Source organism: Onychostruthus taczanowskii, unplaced genomic scaffold, assembly GCF_017590055.1.
Source record: "Onychostruthus taczanowskii isolate IOZ18803 unplaced genomic scaffold, ASM1759005v1 scaffold68, whole genome shotgun sequence".
In the NCBI taxonomy this organism is placed as follows: domain Eukaryota; kingdom Metazoa; phylum Chordata; class Aves; order Passeriformes; family Passeridae; genus Onychostruthus; species Onychostruthus taczanowskii.
The window spans coordinates 2,801,367-2,823,866 of NW_024504566.1; the positions used below are offsets into that span (position 1 = coordinate 2,801,367).

General features: G+C 35.6%; 1 protein-coding gene across 1 annotated transcript in view; it reads right to left on the reverse strand.

Moving 5' to 3' along the window:
- Window positions 1-22,500, reverse strand: part of FOXP2 (forkhead box P2) — a 401,013-nt gene that overhangs the window by 8,324 nt on the left and 370,189 nt on the right. The window contains exon 19 of the mRNA XM_041421031.1: window positions 21,516-21,679. Coding sequence (XP_041276965.1) covers window positions 21,516-21,679 — 164 coding nt within the window. The remainder of the gene's footprint in view (window positions 1-21,515; window positions 21,680-22,500) is intronic.

Here is a 22,500-nt window from a genome sequence, read left to right on the forward strand (position 1 = left end):
CCTTCACCTGTGACACACAGTGGCATTTGTTGAGTGCACCCTCAGCAAGTCTGACAGCAACACCAAGCTGAGTGGTGGCTAATTTGGTGGAGAGAAGGGATACTATCCAGGAGCACCTTGAGGGGTTTGAGGAGTGGGCCCACATGAGCCTTAGAATTCAGTAAAACCAAGCATGAGATCCTGCACCTGGGTCAGAGTAATCCCCAATACAAAACAGATTGGAGGCTAAAGGGTTTGAGAGCAGCCCTGGGGCTATCCCCATAGAAGGACCTGGGGATAGTGATGGATGAAAAAATGGACATGAGCTGGAAATGTGCACTTGCCACCCAGAAAGTCAACTGTATCCTGGGCTGCATAAAAGGAAGCATGTTTAGCAGTTTGAGAAGTGATCTGCCTCCCCACCCTGCTCTGTACTCTGCTCTCATGAGGTCCCACCTGGAGGGGTCCCCAGTAGAAGACAGACATGGAACTGTAGAGCAGGTCCAGAGAAGGGCCACAAAAATAGTCAGAGTGGGACACCTCTCCTATGAAGAAAGGCTGAGAGAGTTGAGGTTGTTCAGCCTGGAGAAGAGAAAGCTCCAGGAGACCTTTCAATACTTAAGGGGGTGTGTAGGAAAGATGGGAACTTTATACCAAGGCCTGTAGTGACAGAAAGAGGGGCAACATTCGTAAACTTGAGGAGGGTGGGTTCACATCAGATATAAGGAAAAAATATTTTACATGAGGATGATGAGACTGAAACGGATTGCCCAGAGAAGTTGTGGATGCCCATCCCTGAAAGTTTTCAAAATCAGGTTCGATGGGGCTTTCATCAATTTAATGAAGGATATCCCTGCTCATGGCAGGGAGGGTGGAGTAGAAGATCTTTAAATGTCCCTTCCATTCCAAACCATTCTATGATTCATTGCTATGCTTTTGTTTCCATGCTGAAGTTCTGACTACAGAACTTTTTTCCCAAATTCCATTCCTTTAAGGGTGGTGTCCAGGTTGCTTTATTGCACTTCAGTGGTTGGAGTGCAGCCACTGTATAAACAGACAGGATTATAAGAAATAGCCATTAAAAATGCACTACACATTAAGATATCAGTTCCCCTTTATTGTAATTTTTTAGTATTGAGGAGCACATTCTTGCAAGGACAGTTCAAAGATTAATTTGAGGACTAATCTCTGGAAGGATTAATATCTTAAAGAACTAATCACGAATAAAAACTTTCATTTTTTTTTCAACTATACTTTCTTACAGATTAACAGTAAATCAGGACTAAAAATCAAGCAGTTCAGATGTCGACACAGAAATAAATTTCATAGACTGTTCTGTCAGAAGCTTAAGAAAGCTTTCTAAGTTTTAGAAAACACTGCCATACAAGCATCTCTTTCTGGAAGAGTAAATACAAGGAATAACACATTTGCTCATGAAACAAACATTTCTCTCAACTCTAGAGTTTGTTTTTCAAAATCAAAGGTTGAAAGGCAAAGTTCAGGCATGAACTTTGCTTAGAGATGTATTTTATATGTGTTCTGAGGAAGCAACTATCCAAGATATGTATGAAAATCAAAAAGCTTTTCTTTTACTTTTCAATAAGCAAAAGAAGATTTGAAGATTTATGTATATACAGACAGAAATATATTTAAATGTGATTATTTGCAAAATTTTGCACTACTATTTTGTTGCACAATAGGAGCACTGTGCTAAGAACAAATTCCCATGTGAAGAACTGAGTATTTAAACATAAATTCTGAATAAATACTTCTGTTCCATGACTTCTTATTAATATATATGCTACTCAAATCCTAAAACATGTCATAGCGTCTGATTTTGGACTTGTGATCAAAACTTTCTGATCTATTGGAATAGTAGATCCATATATATATTCCAAATATAATTGGAATCTGTATTTTAGGAAAGTTTAGCATAATTTCTTGATGAACCAATCGTGTTCAGAACTAGTCAATACTTTTTATTAATTACAATGAAGATAGAATGAAGAATGTTGTTAATAATTTCATAGATGTCAACAACTTGAGGAAACCCTGGTAGATGATTAGGAAAAAAAAAAACTGTTACATGATGAAAGGCTGAAAAATGGATGTCCTAGGTTATAGAAAGAGCAAGGTCAGATGCTAGAGTTAAAAATTAGTACAGGCAGTGAAGCACTGAACCAGGTTTTTGGGGGATGCCTAGAGTCCCCATCTTTTTGGGCCTTTCCCAAATCATCTTTGGAGTTAGGTACACATCTGTGAGAAGTATCTTAAGTCCTTCCTAACTCTTTGGGATAATAAAGGGATGATGGAGACATCTCTTAGCGAGTACCACTACGACACCATGTCCAAATGTTCTCATCAAAATGCCTGTCTCCTTTGAATAAGTGCTGGCAAAATACACCTCTACCTGAGCTCAGGGTGGCAAACAAAAGGTCACAAACAAAAAGCGAGGAGATGAATGCAGCAATAGCAACAGAAAAAAAAAAAAAAAAGGCTATGCTAAGTTATTTCAAAGAACTTTTTGGTAAAGATATAAACGAATGAACATCCTCATTTCCATGGACTACCTTCTTTACAATTGATGGATCTACAAGTATAAAGAAGACCTTTCCTGTACCCCAGCACTTTCAAAATATTACTCTCCATGAGAGATGTTTTTAATATAAAAGGATTCTAATATCTTGCAGATCTGCCTACTCACTCAATACATTGCTTTTTCTTTCCTCATAGATTGCAGAACATGAAGTTCCTCTTTCTCTGTGTCTGCCTCAAACATTTACTCTTCCACATGCTTTACAGCTTCATATGAAGATTTTTCTCACTCATTGCAACTAACTGGCAAATTACAACTGCATATTGTGTCCTTAAAGAAATCGCAATTTCTAACATTTACCTGGAATTACTGTCAGGAGACAGGTAACAGTTGCTGGACACTTACAAAGGCTTTATGCAGACTGTAGGCTTTTGGAGAAGAGCTTTGTGGTTCCAGAGAAAAAAGAAAGATAGCAGGACAGGCAGCTGAGGGATAAATATCTACTAGGAAGGAATGTGTAAAGTAACTTTCAAATATTTAGGGATGATGCCAGATTCTCAAAGTCTGCAATAACTCATCTGATACAAGGTGAACTTTTCTTCTGAATTTTGCAGAAGATAAGCCTGATCTTACCTTGGGAAAATGTGTTTAGTGCGATAGTTACTAAAATCCTGCTAAAATCTAGACAACAGCAACAAAACAAGTGTTACATTCAATTTCTAAACATTAGAACATGTGCTCTTGCTGACAAGAAAATAACCAGATCATATAACCAAGTACATGATTTCTTAATTAAATTGACTGGAGCTGGTGTCAACAAGGAGAAGATATACCTGATACAATATTCTCAATAATGAATAGCACCTTTTCTACAGTGGATGCACTTCACATCAACTTTAATGTAAGGGGATACTGAATAAAGCAAAACAGCACTGAGAACTCAGGACAAGGAAATATAAATAATTACAACAATTTTCAGACTATTTTAGCAAAATAGTACTCATTCTAATCTTAAAAGATTAGATTTTAAATAAAAGATTAAATTTTTCTTTGGAAAACATATGAAGGCAGTCAATGCCTTTTATAACCACCAGCATTGTGTAACTACAGTAATCCTTTTCTTCTTCCCAACAAGAGATTTAACAATTTAATTTTCCTTGTATATCTTTAATGAAATTCTATAGAAGGAAAAAGAAATTAGTTCATTAGTTCATGTCTCATTTGTATAAACGAAAAAAAAAATAAGGAAGAAGTTCAGTGATTCCTTCTGAAGTTGCCAGGAGAATTCCAGGATTCAACCCTTCTAGGATTCCAAGTGAACAAACTCCACAGTTCAGATCTGGGTCGTCTAAACATTGTTGCCCATACCCTCCAAAAATCTTTACTGTTCTGCTAAAATCATTTAAGAAAAAGTGCTGTGGGACATCATGACAGAGAGATTTTTGCAGTTAAATCAATGTAAAGACTGGCAGGGAAAATACTTTGCTTTTGGCTTTGTACTGAAGTGGTGGTAGATGTTGAGAGAGAGAAGCTGCCTAGGTCAATGTGCTTACTATGAGCTTTGTAGCCAAGAATATGATTTGCAACAAGTCATGTAATTCTTTTAAGCTCTTTTGGTGCCTTTTTGTTCCACTCAGGGGTTGCAATAATCAGTCTAAAATCATGAAAGGATAACCTTTTTGCTGGGTTGCAGCTGAAAGTATTTTGTATTGCTATGGAGACTTAGGCACCTAGTAACACTAGGGAGTTTTTTACTTTGGTATTCAATGGCACAAAGGGCAATAAATTACATCATGTCTTGAAGTCCCTCCCAAGCTTATTTTGTGTGAGACTTTAATTTTGACGCTATTGACTCACTAGCTTTCCAAGTGACTTCATATAGAAGTGTATAAAGACGATGAATTTTCTAAAACTTAAGATGAAGAAAGTTTTCCCAGGGGAATCTTTGGGACTGAAAAATTTCTAAGCCATATGTGTCATGGCAAACTACTTTGATTTTCTTTATGTTTGTCCATTAAACAAATAAAGATTCTTAAGAGTTAAAAAAATATGAACTAAATAATCAGGTAGCTCTCAAGCAACTTTAACTATTTCCCAAACCAGCTGATGTTCCATTTGATCTGTTCTTCCTCACAATTCTGTAGACAGCCTTAAGCCCACAAACATTACATCTTCAAAACCAATTGGTTAGTCTGCAGATATTCCTTCAACTGTACCATCTATTCACTATCACTATTCACAATTACTGTGCTTCATTAATGAAAAGAGCAGACTTTGTGTTACACAGTAATACAAGAGTAAGAGCTATCGTTGTGTAACACAGTATCTTTTACAGAACTTCACATTTTTAGTGTAACTTTTCACATCAGACACCTGCATTTTCTATTTATGTTTTTGCTTATTACCAACACGTGCCCTCATTTCTTTTATGTACTAGGCATCCTGGACTACAAGTGCAATTTTATTCAGCTACACAAAGTGTTCCAGTAAATGCTGGAAGAAAATCCACAGCTACAGAATTCTTCAAACTGCAGAAGTTTGAAAATATTTGTGTCCAAGACAAAAAGGTAAGCTACTAAGCTCAAATAATTCTGTGGCCAATCTAATAATTTGTATATACTTTCATATTTTCATATGTGAAAAAGGTTTAAAATATTTATTTTTATCTGAACCATTTTTGCTTTCTAAAGACTTTTTTGCATTAAGTATTTTTCAAGTTTAACCTGTTGAAATAGATTATGTACAACTTTTACTGCTGTCCCTTTCCTAATAGAGGTGAACTACCTCTATTAGGACCTATCTTGCCAATATAGCTATAGATCTGTAGGATATTCCATGGCAATTTTGAAAGAAAAACTTTCTTTTCCACTCCACTATTTGAGATTTAGAAGTTTTATATTTATGCTTTGCTAGACAAATGGGGACAAATCCTCAAATTCTGTAATATTTTCATGTTATCTAATTCTTACTCTGTTTTTCTACAATTTTACACTATTATAAGCAGTTTATTATTTTTTTTAAGTAGAAGTGAACTGGTTATTGATGTGCATATGTACAACCACCTAGGGACATACTAATCTAAATATTGAGAAAGGAAAGAAAGTATTAGATGAGTAATGAAATATAAATTCAGTAATGCTACAACTGTCACAGAATCCATTATTATTTCTACTTTAAGAACACTTCCCCCACGTATTTATCACATATACTGACTGAAATGATGAAGAAGTGGCATTATTTCTAGTTAAAATAATGCCTATATGCAAATCTTTGGCTTTAAACAAGAAAGGGAGGAAGGTCCTGTTGTCACATAACCTTCACAGGAAGCTGAGGGTGTGCTACCTCATTTCACTAAGGAGAGAGTGAAGCTACCATATACTGGTGGAAGAAGATCAGAAATAAAATTCAAATCCTATAGAAGCACTGCTCTTCAGTGGGGGTGTTTATGGATGTGCTTTATCAACCTGTCACTTTCAAATTACACCCTTACATCCTGGGCTCTCCAACAGCCATTTTGAGAAAAGAATTGGAAGTAACATCCTTTTATTTTCTGAAATGCAACACTGAAGCACTAACTATACCTCTGAAATATACTTATTTTCGTATTTATCATTTTATCCATCACCAAGGATTTCAAGTCTACCATGGTGGAGTGGAGAGTTGCATTGACTTGGCAATGGAAAGCAGAAGCAACAAACAGTCCTAGCTGGCAGGCACTGCTGCATATGCTGACAGGAGATAAAAGTTCACAGGAATAGTTAATTAGGCCACTAAAGTTTGTCTTTAGTTCATCGCTAGAGGAGATGGCATAAGATGGAATTAATGATCAATGGTCACAAAGTGCCTCTGGCACATCAAGCAAGGTAGGAGCAAGAATGAATGAGTTTGTGTAAGTCAATTATTGCTTTTACAACCTCTAAACCAGACTTTCCTATTTATAGTATCTGTTGATAAAATTTTAGCAGTCAGTGTAGAAGCAGCTAGTGTTCTTCATGCCCTCCCTTCGACTACACTAGAATAAAAGGGAGGTGAGTCCCTTGGGGCAGGGGTAAAGAAAAATAATAATCACAAACCCACACAATAATTACCGATTGCACAAAACTGGTCTTGCAAGCACGACTTTTCTTCATTTAATAAATTAAAAAAAATGTAAACTCAGTTATTGCTGCATCTAAGATCCATCCCTTCTGTGAGCATCTGATATGACTTCACTAGTATCTGTAAAACAAAATCCGGAACATCTTTCTGCTTATGCCTGATTGCTAAAATTGCTGCGTTGCTTCTGCTCACTCTCTCAGTGGTTCTGTTTTAAAAAAAACACATTCTAGGATGACTGGATAATGCAGCTTAAGGGCTCTAGAATATCTCTAGGTGAACCTACTGCCTAAAGAAGGCACAGCTAGAAGGTCACAACAGATTGCTTGGAATTTTATCTGGTCAGATTTGGAAAACCTTAGAGGATATGGACTATACAACTTGCTTGTCAACATCCCCATCCACTGCCTAGGTGTCCTCATGAGGAAAGAGGATATATATCCGTATTTCTTTATGTCCAGTCTGAAACATTCATTTTAACTTATGCCCTCTGTCTCTCATTCTACCACCAAAGTAAAGAGCCTTCTTGCTTATCTTCCTGTAGGGACTGAGAGTCAGGTCTCCTCAAAGCCCCCTCTTCTCCAGGCTGATCTAGTTCAGCTCTCTCTGGCTCTCTCCAGAGGGCAACTGCTTCTTTTTCTGACCATGTGAGTAGACTTATGCTGAACTCACCCCAGTTTACTGCTGTAATTCTTGAATTTGAGGCGCAAGGCATGGCATTTCATAAAGTTCCTCTTGGCCAAGTCCTTCAGCCCAGGTCCTCTGAATGGTCATTTTACCCTTATGCATATTGACTTTTCCCCTAATTTGATATCTGCAAACTTAATGAGAAAGGGATACATCCCGCAGGACATCAAATAACATGTAAACCAGGACAGGTCCCAGCATATTCTTACATTCCAGGAGAAATCAGAGAATACCCAGGTATTGCAAATGTAAGACTAGAGTAAAAGGCAAGAACAATTAGTAACTGGATGTGAAGATCTAGCATGAAAATAGCAGACGAAAGCTACTCTGTATATGAGTGCCTATGTATGTCTATTATCAGAGGGAAATGGGACAGTAGGAAGATACTCATTATTACCTGAAAATCTGAACTAAGAGAAAACATAGTACTATTTTAAAGAGAAGAGTATGCCACAAGCTATACAGGGTGTCTGGAAAGGAAGTACTAAGAGGGCTGTTTAATGAAGAAAAAGGAAAAAGAAAAAAACTAAAAAAAAAGTGTGATTTTATCTATACCTTTTGGGGTTTAGGGGAATATAGATAGCAGAAAATATTAAGACATTACACTTATATTAGCAGGAAAAATAAAATCCAAGCCTTTTTAAAAAACACTTACAAACTTATTAGTTAACAGGGCATATCCAATTAATACTGACATAAATAGAAAGAATAAATGAGAAAATATTTCTTGCTTGTATTTGCGTGGATAAAACTGTTCTGAATTTCAACATTAGTGATTTTGCTAATGTTATAGACTAGTAAGGGTGTAAAAAGTTTCAAAGACCAAATAAAAAGATTTCAGATCTGAGAGAGCTTCTTGTCTTATTTAAAAAAAGAGGAAAAACAAGGGAAAACAAAGATAAAAATATTTTGAGAAACGGAAATTGAGAAATGGGATTGTAAGAAGTTACAAGAAATATCAGAAGGAGATTAGGAATGATTCAGAGTGACTGAAAGCAGAATAAGAAATGAGGGAAAGTCAAAGACATAAAGACAAAGAGTTTCCTTGGATGAACTCCAGATCTCATTTAAGTCAATGGCAAAATTCCCCTTGACTTCATTAAGGGCATGATTTTGCTTTTGAAGTTTATTCACAGAAGATGCAAGTAAAATATGTAATGCATCTGACAGAACGCTTGGGGAGAAGGGGGAATAACCAAATGTGAAACACATATTTTTCTACCAGATGAATGAGGTGGAATAACAAGTATAAGTAAGACCAGTGATTTTACTTGCTCTACGAGCCTTCTAAGAATAATGCTGCAGTAAACAAGGAGAGCAGATGGGCATATTTAAATTCGCAAATTCCTGTGAGAAGCTTCCAAAAATCCAACTCATACTAAAAGTAGATACAAAGATTTGTCAGTAATAAAAGTAATTCAATGAAGAACAAAAGATTATGTCACAACATAGGCAGGTTAGCAGCAAGTCTCTAAGATCCTACATTTGATTTCTATTTTGAATAGAATTATGAATAGCCCTGAAGATATAAACAGAGATAACAACATGATATACATACAGATTACGTATATGTGAAATTAACTGTGAAAAAAAAAAAACAAACAAAAAACAAAGCTGACAATTCATGGCAAAATCAATTTACTGCTGACAAATAAAAGGAAGAAAATAAACTACCCATATATGTCTATCTACTATAACCACTTGGGAAACATATTATGAATCTTTCAATGGTGCTTCTGCTTGAGAAGTCAAAACCCAGTATGTTATACTAACTAGGAGAGAATAATGACAATGACAATTATATAAAAATGTTTATGTATTTGCAAGTAAGCCCTCACTTCAACTTCTACAATCAATGTACCTGCCTCCCCTTTAGCTATTACTCAGTCATCCCAAAAAACATATAGAAGAATTCAGGAAAGAACAACAGAAGTGACCTATGGCATGGTAACCATACCTGTGGGAGGAACTTTGAATCAGTTTAATTTAGCTACCTCTGAAGTCAACATAAGAGTAGAGGCTTGGAGATATGAGTAATAGTAAGATACTAAAAATATGGAGACATGGAAAAAAGGACACATCCACCTTTGCCTTAAACTTAAGGGTTTAATATTTACTTAATTTCATATGGCAGATTTATAATAATTTTATCCTTATAGTTATCAAAAGTCTAATCTAACAGATTTAATTTGACAATGTCATTTTCCTTTAACAAAATATTTCATTGATTAAAAATGGGCAGTGAAAACATACAGAGGATTTTTTTATCTTATGAAACTTATAATTAAATTGAGCAGGTCTGGTCTGGGTGTTTTGTCTATTGTTTGTGGTTCTCTTTTTAAATTATTATTAATATTATTTTTTGACTTGGAAAGAAAAGGCAAAGACTATAAATATGCCATTAATATCCCATTTGCACTCATATATTAAATTCTGAACATAGATAAAGACATCTTTCTGAAAAACTGGCATATTAAACATACACTTTCTTTAAATATCAAATGAGGCTTAAAGCTCACCTACAATTAGCCCTTCTTACAGGATCCAAATTTTTAAGAATCAAGTTTTGACTAAGAAGATAACATTAACAGATTTTCTGATTCTAGCAACTCTTACTAAAATTCCCATCCTTGACATTTGCTTGCTCCCTTTGGTGTCTAAATAAATGTATTTTCCCTGTGATAGAACCACAAGAAAGTAGAAACTTGACTAGAAATTAGCTTAAGGCACAGGCCTCTAAAGTCTTTCAACCCATCAACTGCATCTAGTTCAAACGTCTAAAGTTAACATGCTAAACAAAGAAAAGCATTAGGAAGAAAGAGCACAGAAGTTTTTAAGGCAAAATTTCAAAGCAAAATGACAAAGTACTAGAGATTTCAGTGTGAGTATTTTTGGGGTTATTGAAGAACCATAAAAAATAGCAAGCCCAGAAACAACAAAGTTCAAGACAAGAGGCTGTGGATCTGGCATGCTCTGTAGTGACTAATGCTTGGGAAGTTTTAAAAATTGTACCAGTTGCACAGAAACTTAGCAGCAGCAATTAAGTACCTCAGTGTTATTTGTGGGTTAAAACTGATAAATATTCTCTATGCAAAATCTGGAAAGATATTCAATGATCCTGGAAAAATTGAGGGAGAAATTGGACTGTGCTATACGTAGGATTTGTACATTTTAATATAAATACATGCTATATAAAATTGGTTTTCTATTTCTGTTGAAAACTTTTACATCAATAAAACTCTTGGGAAACAAGGAGTTGATCAGATAAATAGTATGGAACAACTCCCTCAAGGGAGTTGACAGCTCCTCCAAGTTAAGCGTCATTGGCAAACTCAGTATCCCCTCCAGTCCTGCATCCATGTCAGTCATGAGGATTTTGTACAGCACAGGAGCAAGGATGGAGCCCTGAGGAATCCCACTAGTGACAGGTCACCAGTCTGATGTCACTCCTTTCACTGTAACCCTTTCTGTCTGACCCATGAGCCAGCTGCTCACCCATTGTGTAACCTGTTTATCCAGCTGAGTGCTGGACACTTTGCCTAGAAGGATCCTGTGAGACACAGTATTAAAAACTTTACTGAAGACCAAAAAGATCACATATACTAGCCTTCCTAGATCAAACAGGTGGGTTATCTTGTCATAGAAGGAAATCAGGTTTGACAACCAGACTTTCCCACTCATGATGCTGTGCTGGCTGTGACCAATGACTGTGTTGTCTTTTTTTTTTTTTTTTTTTTTTTTTTTCTCAATACTTCCCAGAAAAAGGTCTTCCATGATTTTGCCAGACACTGAATTGAGACCAACAAACCTGTAGCTTCCAGGGTCCTCCCTCTTGCCTCTCTTGGTAACTGGGACAACATTCGCCAGCTTCCAGTAGGCTGGGACCTCTTTGGATTCCCAAAACCACTGGCCTAGCTGGACTAGCTTAGTCTGCTAGAACAAGCCTGCAGAAAGGACAGCTCTTCAGTTGTGGGTTTTTTTTTTGCTGATGGCAGTATTTAACAGGTAGAACCAGACAGCACACTCAACACAGACAATTGGGTCAAACTGACCTGTTAAGGACTTTCTGCACTACCCTTGCTGACATTTCTCATATTAGCTGAATTTTATGCTCACTATGTTGGCTCTGGGAGGCCAACTTTCAATTTGATCTTAAAAATAAGAGTACTTAAAAGAATTTTGCAATGACAGCTGTTCTAAATACAAAATAAATGGATATGGACAATTCAGCTATCTTTATAAAACGTGGCATGCATAAAAAAGCCCCTACTTTTTCAAGATTTATGATACGGATAAAAGGAAACAGAGTTAGAAGGAACTTCAAGAGATCATAAAGTCTCTTAATTTACTTTCCCTACCCCAAAGTAGGATCATTTATAGCTAAATCACTTTTGATTACTTTAATTTATTCTTAGAAGCTTCCAGTATCAGTGGTTCCAAAGACTTTCTGTAAGGGTACATATTATCAGCACTTTATTATCCTAAATTCAAAAAGGTGGGGATTTTTTTCTGGTGTCTATCCTAACTGTTCTTGCCAAAATACCAGACAATTATTTCTTGTCCCATTCCCAATGGACAAGTTCTTTCCCACCTTCTCTGAATCATGTTCTAAAGGCTGTCATCATTTCCCACCTAGTTCCTCTCTTCTCAAAAAAACTTGTGTTTTCAGTCTTTCCCCAGTCTTCAGAAAAGACCAAGCAGAAGAACTGTGTGGAAGACGGAGTTTGGAACATTCCTGTTAAGCATGCTCTCAACAGCCACATACCTTTGTCAGCACATATTTGTCACCAGCTTCTACTATTAAGAAAGACTGCATCTGGTCATTCTAACTTTTTTCAGAACATTTCACCAAACTGTTAATATATGAATATTCATATTAACATATGAATATCATGCCTCCCATTTTCATACTATTGCAGATTTACCATTTTGATGTGAAGAGCAACATATTGGATGAATATGCTATATCTGTATCATTTCTGCAAGAAAACACAAATATCGCCTGCCTGCAGACTGAGCTGATTAGGAAATACCTGAGATATCACAGAGCCTAGATTAACATATCCTGCCTCTTAACCAGTACTTTGGCCTGTGCTTAACACAAACTTCAGATTGTGGGCACAGGGCAGGGTATTCCTGGCAAACAAAATATATACAGTCCAATACAATTGTCATTAATATATCTATATATATATATAGCTACAAAATAAATACATATGTGGTTTAAATTGTACTTCTAGTAGCTCCAGATAGATACAAACACATTATTGTTTCTCTCATAATGTTATGAATTAAAGGGCATGATAGTTACAGAAAACTACTTGATGGGTGCTCATCTCACAGTATGTCACTGCCACCTGGCATGGTTTGCCTCTGGGCTTTTTGTACCTATAGGGCAGTCAATGGCAACTGGCTTTGTGTCAAACCCTTCTCTAAATGAAATGATGCTGTTCTACAGGGGGACAGAAGTGTAATAATATACACCCTCTATTCAAACTGCATCTGAAGGTCCTTCTCAAAACCCAAGTAATTCAATTACTCCCTAGAGACTGTAAGAGTTTGGGGGAGGGATTTGAAAAAACCTTTTTGTTTTGCCTTTGTACAGCACTTTCCACAACAGGGCCCCCAATCCATCCATAATAGTGTATATTAAAATAAACCATAACAGTTTAGCTGAATATAACTGAAATAAGCTTTTTCCCCACAGGAACAGAGACAAAGAAGAAAGACATTACATACAAGCACATCTGGAATTCTTCAAAAAACCTGCTAATACCCACCCACCAAAACTAAATCCAAACTGTCTTTTTATGGAATGGCTTGTAGACACATGAGGAAAATGGACAGTCTGCTCTATCAGAAACAGTCTGTTTGGTCTACAAAATAAAGATTCAAAGCTCACAGTGTGCTCTCTAGAATACATTTGTGAAACATGAGGAAGAGTAAAAAAGACTTAGTAAACTAAAACACATATCAGTGAAACTAAACTGGAATATATTTAGTCTGGAAATTGAAATATCGCTTATAATAACCAAAGGAATGAAGTTTCACAGTGTCTTTCAAATCTGAGATGGACTATGATAGTTTTAGGAGAGGAATTGTAATAAATGGTTGCCCACAACATGACTCTTATCTTCTGTGTTCTTAGAGCAAGAGGAGATAAAACCTTTGAGGTAATTTTTTTCAGCTACAATGTCTGATAATGCCAAATTTGCAAGGAATGAAGAGAAGGAGGAAAAACATGAAGAGAAATAAAAATCAATTTTGGGGGAAGTCCCTAATTACCCAGACTACTACTATCATATAATAATACTGCATCAAAAAAACATATCTCCTTATCCATCTCAATCAGAAGCTTATTAAAGTCTTCAAAAAGCATCAGTGGAGCGGTCACAATCATACGAAGATTCTGCAAAATCATTAAATCCTTAGCAATGGGTACAGTGGAACAATGAACTTGGTAAAATCTTGGTATAGGAGGGAGACTACTGGATATTTTCAGCCTAATTTAAGACACACTTTCAATGTTGCTGCTTTATCTGGAGAAAACCACCAGGAATACTTGCAGTTTGAACCCTAACAGAAATTACATCAGGGTTGTACCACACATATGCATTCCCAGCACTGATGTAAATCAAAGGCTTTTTTTAGATGCAACTGCACTTCGCCAGAAGACTGGGAACTTTGCTTTTGCATATGGACTTTAGCAGACATAATCATGTCTTTAGCCATCCTGAAATTTAGTAACTTCACTGTGACCTACACATGGGGTTTCACACGAGATTAAGTCTTTCTATAAAGTCTTAAAAAATACCAACCCTAAACTGGAATTGTTAGTCTTTTAAAATATGTAAAGTCTCTAGTTTCTATAAATTCTAAAGATTAAGCAATAGTCAAATAATACTTTCTCAGCATTTTGTCTTACATTTTTCAAGGAATGCTTGGATTTATGGATCATAATTTAAACTACTGGTGTAAGTGTTATCAATTGGATATAATTTTATGGTTTTTATTTGACTTCTTATGTGATAAGAAAATTTAAAGACACATTTTGGGCATTATTATGCCCAAAATTTAGAGTCCACTTTCAAAAATTTTGGCGGTTACTTAAAAAACAAATGCAATCATCAATAGTGGATAAAATTTGTTACTCTCTGTGCAGTTTTAGAAACACACTTTAACAGCACTGTCATTTCAGCTTTTGCATTGTGCAAAGACAAGACTCTCTTACGAACTAATTTTAGGAGTTTGCAGAGAAATTTAGTTGTGCAATGTCAAACAAATTTTTAACATCTGCAAAAACACTTAGGATGCTGCCTTTTCTTATACAGGCCTTTTATGTGAAAAGCAGAAGTATCTTGTCCATAGACTGAGAATTCATGATAGCAGTACCACAAAGTTTTCAGCAAGACAGCTTCCAAAAAGATTCTGTGAAGTCCCACAGGAGCCTACCAACTTCTATAAGCCATGCTATGGGGATCTGACTCTTTTCAGCTGAAGGCACTGTATCTCTGGAGTGATCTTTTTGTTAAGAGCATTGGGAATGTGCTCTAGAAGTGCAACAACTGAGGCTGGAATAATGTAAAAAAAGAAATAGCAACTTCTGATCAAAAGTAAGACATGTAACATTTAAGAAGCTAGAGACAAAATGATAAAGATCTGGACCATCAATGTTGGAAAATAAGTAAACTGATGAACAGAAGCAAACATAGAAGACAAATGGACTAAAAAGTAAAGTTATGTAAAATAAAATTTTTAAAAGGAGAATAGAAATATTTAGGAAAACATTCAAGAGAAAAGTTGTTTCAATGGGAATGGTGAAAAATATTATTAATCAAAACATCATTGCTTATTTTTCCATTAGTGTCCACAGGTAAATGGCTCTGTACAAAAGCCAAAATTATTTCACTGCATATTTTCACAATAGAACTTCTTTCAATGGGAATATGCTCAGACAAAAGCTATAACCTTTAAGGTCCCATTTCCTAGCTGTTCCTCTTTTCATATAAAAATAAAAGTCAATTGTTGTCACAAAGTCTCTTTGCCCATTATCATCCTTATGTTAGATTTATGAATAAAAATGTGTGAAATTAAATTATACAGGCATTAAAATATCATGTGATTAGGTGAAACGTTTTTGATGAACAAGGATACCCAGAAATACTGCAATTGCTACCACATTCATCTGCTCAATTACATGCTTCTCACCTATTTAATAATGCTTGTTACATCCCTGTTAATTGATGTGTTTCGCGAGTTTATTTTCTTATACACTATGTCAAGTCTTATACAATGAACAAGAGACTTGGATCATAGCAGTCCCCTAGAACAGAACAAGCCTCCAAGGTAAATGCAAAGAGATCATGAAATGGGACAATGAAATGATTAAAAAAAAAAAAAAAAAAAAAAAAAAAAAAAAAAGAAAAAAAAAAAAAGGAAGAAGGAAAGACAGGGGATTGGAACATTATAACATTATGAAGTTAAAGAAACAAGGGAATGAAAGGGATTAAACTGGAATGATAGGTAACCTACTGTAAGTGGTGTGAAAGCTTAACAGTGGGGGACTGGAATAATCAGATATGGGAACGACCTGACAATGGAATGCTTTCAAACTGAAGCACCTCAAAAGTAAATGATCTTAGAGCAGAATAATCATATTTGCCTCTGGGAATAAAATTTAAAGATAAAAAAGTTTGAAAAAAAATAACAAGTTTGATGATTATGCAGATAGAACTGCAGAGAGAAATGATCCAGTCAGGGCAAGAGTGAGAAAAGGTAAAGGAGTAGGGTTGGTAACAACAGGAGAATAAAAAGAAAAGGTGACTGAAACCATAGATGCTTGGAACTCACTTTTTCCACACAAAATCGAAGACGAAGGACTACACTGCATAAGATTTTTTTTCCCTTTTATTTTTTTTTCAGATTGACTATTGCTCTTGCTCATTTGGACAAAAGTTATCCTTTCTCATAACAACCTACCATAACATTTTCTAGAAACAGCTTTAAAGTTCATGGAATATATGTGTGTCTTGACATTTGGCTTCAAACAATTCCCGTCTTAGGTAGTACAGCACTACAATAGCTGAACATAAAGACTCATATAGGAGATGATATATGAACTCACTTTTTGAGAAGCAACTTTAAAATCTTATTTCTTGTTTCCACTTTTCTAAAAAAACTGTCAACAACTAAAATTCTAAAAATCAGGATGGCATTAACTCCAGGCTTCTGGATCTGCTGTTAGGAACTAGATTATTTCGGTTAAGTCAGTTGAGAATTAGTTTAGTTGCACTGTCAGGCTATACTCTCACAGTGTGAGCAGGGAGACAACCATGATGACAAGCCCCTTCCTCAAAAACTCACCAGAGGGATATCTGTTTACCTTATCACATTTTCTAACTCCTTCCATTCTTCCTTTTTTAATGAGCTGCAGTGGATTTTATCAGAACAGTATAATTGCTCCATTGTTTCCTATGGTAAGACTACATTTTCTCAGTCTGCCATTTTCCTTGTTTTCTCATGACCATTTTCTTTCAGTTTCCTCAACTGCTATGAAGAGTTTTGTAGATTAAAATTGTATCCGCCCCCAGGATCATAAAATGAAGGAAAGTAGCACTTTGCATGACGCATTTGCCATGACCATGGGGGCAAGTGATGTGCTAAATATTCTGGTGACAAAACACTCAGTTCTGTGCCAGCTGCAATAATCACTGAAGTGTAATCAGTCTAGTACAAATGCTGAGACAAACACCAGAAAAATAGTTGATCTTGATTTCCATCCCTTATTTGCCATCCCCAAGAGCGAGAACTCTTGAATGTATAATAGAGACAGGAAAAGTAATAGCACAAAGTTGATTACACTACGATTCTGATGTTCATTTAAAAATATAAATTTATTACTTCTGAAAGAACTGACCTTCAAATCCCACCAAAGCTCTTCAGCAGAATGCTGTCTATTACATACAGGTTACAAAGAAGTTGTGTTTTCAGTAATGCATGAACTGTCGTTATTGTTCCTAAACATCACCTCATGTCTCATCCAATGCTGTTGTTTCTACAGGAATGCTAAAACTTTTTTCGATGTTTCCCACAACTGAGCTTTAACTGCACTTGTTTGGATTTGATTTCTTTAGTTCGGAATGTTGCATTTTTACTCCAAAGGTGTATACTGTGGAACTTACAGTTACATCCATATACAATTGTTATGCAAGATTAGCAGCACCTAGTTTTACATAAATAATGAATCTTTGTGCATAAAATATCTTCAGTTCTGTTTGTTGCTTTGAAATCTGTTGCTTATCAGCTCTAACTCACAATAAATTCAGAGAAGTAGTCCATGTTGAAATAATGAAAGAAGAAACAGTCTTAAGCATTGACTTAAAATACAATTGCCTGATATTGATTGTTGACAACTGATCTTAGAAGGAATTTAAATTTTGAACAGAACATATATGCTCACAATAAGCAACACATTTTCTCACTGAAGATTTATGTCAAGGAAGCACTCAGCACCTACACACCAGGAATCAGATTTGAAGGCCAGTCAAAGACAGAATTTGGATTTAATACTGCTGAAATACAGAAAGCAAACCTATGACTTAAGATTCCACTACTCATATGCTGCATCCTGGACTGTGGAATTGCTGTCTTTCATCAGATAGAGAAAGGAAAGTGGGAGGCACACAGAATAAAATTTCAGATGCTTTATGTAATAATTAAGAGTTACCCCAGCTACCAGGCCATAGTTATACTGATCACCTACAACTTACTGCGGTATTTTTAAGTATTCAAAAAGCATAAAAATTGGAGCAGAGTTTCATTACCTGAGGCCAAAATTTTGGAGGTCTTAAAGTGCCCTAAATATACTGGCTGGGTCTCACTGCACTTAACAAGCACTGAAGTGTGATACAGTTACTTGAAGTTTTAGACCTCCTATCTTGCTCTAGTCAATGAACAGAGACTATTTTCTAAATAAGCTGATTTGCCTGCCTATGTTAAAACACCTGGTCAGAGATGGGTAAATTAATGACTCTAACTATTCTTACTACTGTGTCTCTTCAAAACCAGATGTGAAGTACTAGGTTCATATCCAAGAACTGAAAGAATTTCCCCACTTTCTGACACTCAGTAGCTCAGGCACTACAATAACAGAAATCAATGTCTCTGATAATGTTCCAGTGCTCAACCAAAGATATATTGATTTCTGTACATACACACAAAATATGCTAACAACATTAATATGATCATCCCAAAATCAGATAGTTTTGCTATAATTTGGTTTTATCATATATGATAAAATAGCAGCAAGTACAATTTTAACAACCAAATGCCCAGCTAAGATGCTTGACTTTTTCACTGCGGCTCTTTTTGCATTTGCTGCTGAAATACCAAACAAATGCCTCCCTCTGGAATCTTGTCTAGAATCCAAGCTCTGCACCTTCCCAGTTGAATGCCTTGATCTCTAAATGCCCTGATCTCTAAACTGTGCACAGCCGCTTGCCTCTTTCCCTAATACCTTGCTCCATTGTTCTTGCATGTGTGCACCTACTAGATGGCAGGCAACACTGCTCAGCATATACCTCCTGTTGTGGCTTCTGCATTTTCCTGGGAATCAGGAGATGGAGGTTTAATCTACTTGGAGATTAATAGAGCCTCCAAATTTATAGGTGAGTGTAGTAATTATCAGACCTCAAGAACCCTTCTCCAGGTGACAAAAACCCACTTTCTCCTGAGAAGGTTCACTTCCTGGGTGAATCTTCTCAGGAGACTGAAAGTAAGAAGGTGCTTATGCTAGTAAAATATTTTTTTTTCACTAGTTTATTAACTATTTTTCAGTTAAAAAAAAAGAAAAAAGAGATTATGTTATCTGTGTGGGCAATGCAAAATTTAAATTGTGTCTTCGTTGTTTGCCATATTCCTCACTTGTTTTACTTCTGTTTTGCTTTACCTACACTATTTTCTCATTTTCTTATGTAATGCTCTTTAACAAAAACGAGGGTCCCTGACCAATGTGGTCATGGAGACAAGGAAGAGTTCTCCTCTTCCTTGGTTCTCTGCCTCTCATGCAAGCCTCTCCCTACCCTGGCCTTTCCTTGCAGATTGCTTTTGTTCCCTTTTTTCCCTGCAAAGAAAAGGAGAAAATGTCACAAGCAAGTGGGCATCTGGCTTGCATCTTTTGTCTAATGGCTCTTGGTCTCACAGAAGCCCAGAATTCTTGCACTAAGTTTGCTGCAAAGGATAAATGTGCATAGATGCTTTCTCCAGTGGTGTCTCAGGTATTTACATACTGTTGCTTCAGTCTGTCAAGAACTGAGCAACATGTCCTCACAAATTTCAAAGGAATCAACATAGCAAGTCCCAAAAATGCCTGATTTCACAAATGACATCATAAAAATGAGAGAGGAAGGCTGAATCTTGAGTTAGGGTGTAACTTAAGGTATTTGCTTTTGTTATAGGCAAGAATTGCTTCAATTCAATTGCACTATTTTAGCTATAAACACAGCTATAAATGAAACCATATCTACATAATCATATGCACAGATATCACAGTTTATCCAGCAGAATGGCAGACAGAACATAGGATATGTAAACAGATCTGCCTAACACTTACAAAACAACTTTAATAGCAAGTGTCATTCTTTTCTGTAAAGTAGCTGTTTTTAACACACATGATCTAACTCTTGTTTGCTCTTTAAAGTTTTATTGTCTTGGCATTTTATACAGGAAGATAGCATTAGCATACTCAGGAGAACTGCTAAAAGTAAAAGGCCTCAAGCTACCCACTGCATGGTTGATAGCATAAAGCATGGGATATAAAAACTTTTGTCTGATTGCTCACTTTACTTGTTTTAGAGTAGTGTTACTCTCAAGAGCATATATTCATGTTCTTTCTACTTCAAGTTTTATTACTTCTTTTGTATTATTTAATACATCTAAAGACACTTCCAAAAGACAAATTTTTCCATTTTGAAAAAGTAATGGTTTGGAACCTGATAAAATACAAGAATTTTCACAGTGTATTATTTTCAAAGGGAAGTAGAATAAATGTGCAATAAAACAATTAAATGCATGACAATAAACATTTCTATGTGATCACAGATATATTAACATGCCAAACAAAAGAAAAAAAATCAGTAAAATATTTTTCTTAAAAAAAGCTCAGATCAAAATGGATTCTTAACACATCAGAGCATAAGTAAAAAAGGGAGTCTGGTCTCAATTACTCTTACTGTTAAATATCCCACTCTAGCAATTAAAATGGACATTTAAAATGTGAAAGAAAAAACGTAATTAAAAAAGGCAAAGGAGATCAGCTTTTTAAAACAAACAAAAAAAAAAAGACACCATAATTTTAGATACACTTAAAAATCATCTTACAGTACATTTAAAATGAAGTCTACTTACATATTGCACTGCTAATTATTATATAAATAACCTGGGAAACAATACCTCCAAGATACATGTTTTACTATTTAGTAAACAAGAAACTGCCATGTTTGACACCACTGATTAAGGCCAGGCATTTCTAAAGCTTCAGACACATTTCTGAAATCCACAATACATCAATTTTTAATACTTCCACTCTCTCAGCTCCATTAAAAAGATGGTAGGGGAAAGAATTTAGAGTAATTAATGATATAGTTAGCTGCTAAATATTAATAGGAATCGTAGTCTTGCATAAAATATAACATATAAACCTTACCAATACAGAGGCACCAGTAATTAAACTTGAATACGTAATTACACTGATTTATATGACAGGCAAAAAGTTACACTTTACTGGCTTCTATGTAAACTGTGGGCAACAGTTAAACTTTGCATTTTATGGTTTATATAAACGGGCAATATCTCTACTACAGTTCATAAATGGTTCGGAGAGTCATAGTTAAAATTATAACTAATTCCAGTGTGAACATTCTGACTATACCTTACAAACCAGGCTCTGAAAATGACCACAGAGATCAGCCTCCCATTACATTCAGAGCTTGGAAGCAAACTGGTGAGGCTTTTAAAAAAAAATAAAAGCAAAAAAAAAAAAAGCTTATAGCAATAACTACAAAGTAAATGAAGGCTCATCTATTTAAATGTTTTAATATAAATGTTTAGTTTCAAATATATAGCTCCAGACGTTTCACTTACCACCTTTCAAAGCTATTTTGAGTAATATTGTGTCTTAGACTAAGGCATTTTTTCTTGAAAGAAAGCTGACTGCACTTACATGTGAGGCTGAGGAGAGCAGCCTGGACTGCTATTTCCATTACTGTCAATGTGATCCAGCGAACCATTGAGATCTTCATGGACTGCCTGCAGTAAGCCACTGGATGCATTATTTATCAGTCCTGGGTTACTTAGCAATGGTAAACTGCTCTCTGCCAGTGCAGCCTACCAAAATGAAAAGTAAAACCAAAATTATTAGCCCACAGATATACATAGCACTCTTATATGTATGAACATTCAGGAATATGCACACAGAGAACGGCTCATTTTGAGTAGTTGTTGAAGTGGTCAGAAGGATTTTGTGCATTTCCAATTATTTTCACATTCTGTATATAACAGCACTTCTACTTCTGGTTTACCCTTTCTCTTGCTTAAGTTTCATTATTTTCCATTATTAATTATGTTCTGATATTCATGGCACTTTCTAGTTTTACATCATTTTTTGACTTTGAATTACACTTAACCCCTTTGCCCTTCCACACAATGTATGGCTCCTTTATAATGCAGGCAGCTGCTATACTTTAAAAAATGACCAGAACTTAAATCAAAATAAAAAAGTCCTGACATTTGCCTCTTCTGCATAAAAATTATATATTATAATTAAACTTTAAAGTTTTTGCCATGAGCACCATGTTCCCCAACACTATGATATGAAATCATTTATGACAGCTTGGATAAATATTAATGCATATCCACATGCATTTGCAAAAGCTTCTATCAATCTAACATTTGCAGGAAAACTGAATGTTCCAGATTTTGCCACAGGGTGTCCTTCTTGCCTCTTCACATCAAAAGTAGCATGAATAAGAACTACTACTTGCAGTGCTAGGTAATACAACTTACTTGGATGATAAACGCGGTTATTTAGAATGACCATCAGCTCCACATAAACATACCAGGTAATTCTATACCAAAGTGTAAGTAGAAATAAAATACATCACACATAAGAAGATAATGAGTGTGTACAAAGAAGAATTATTTAGTGT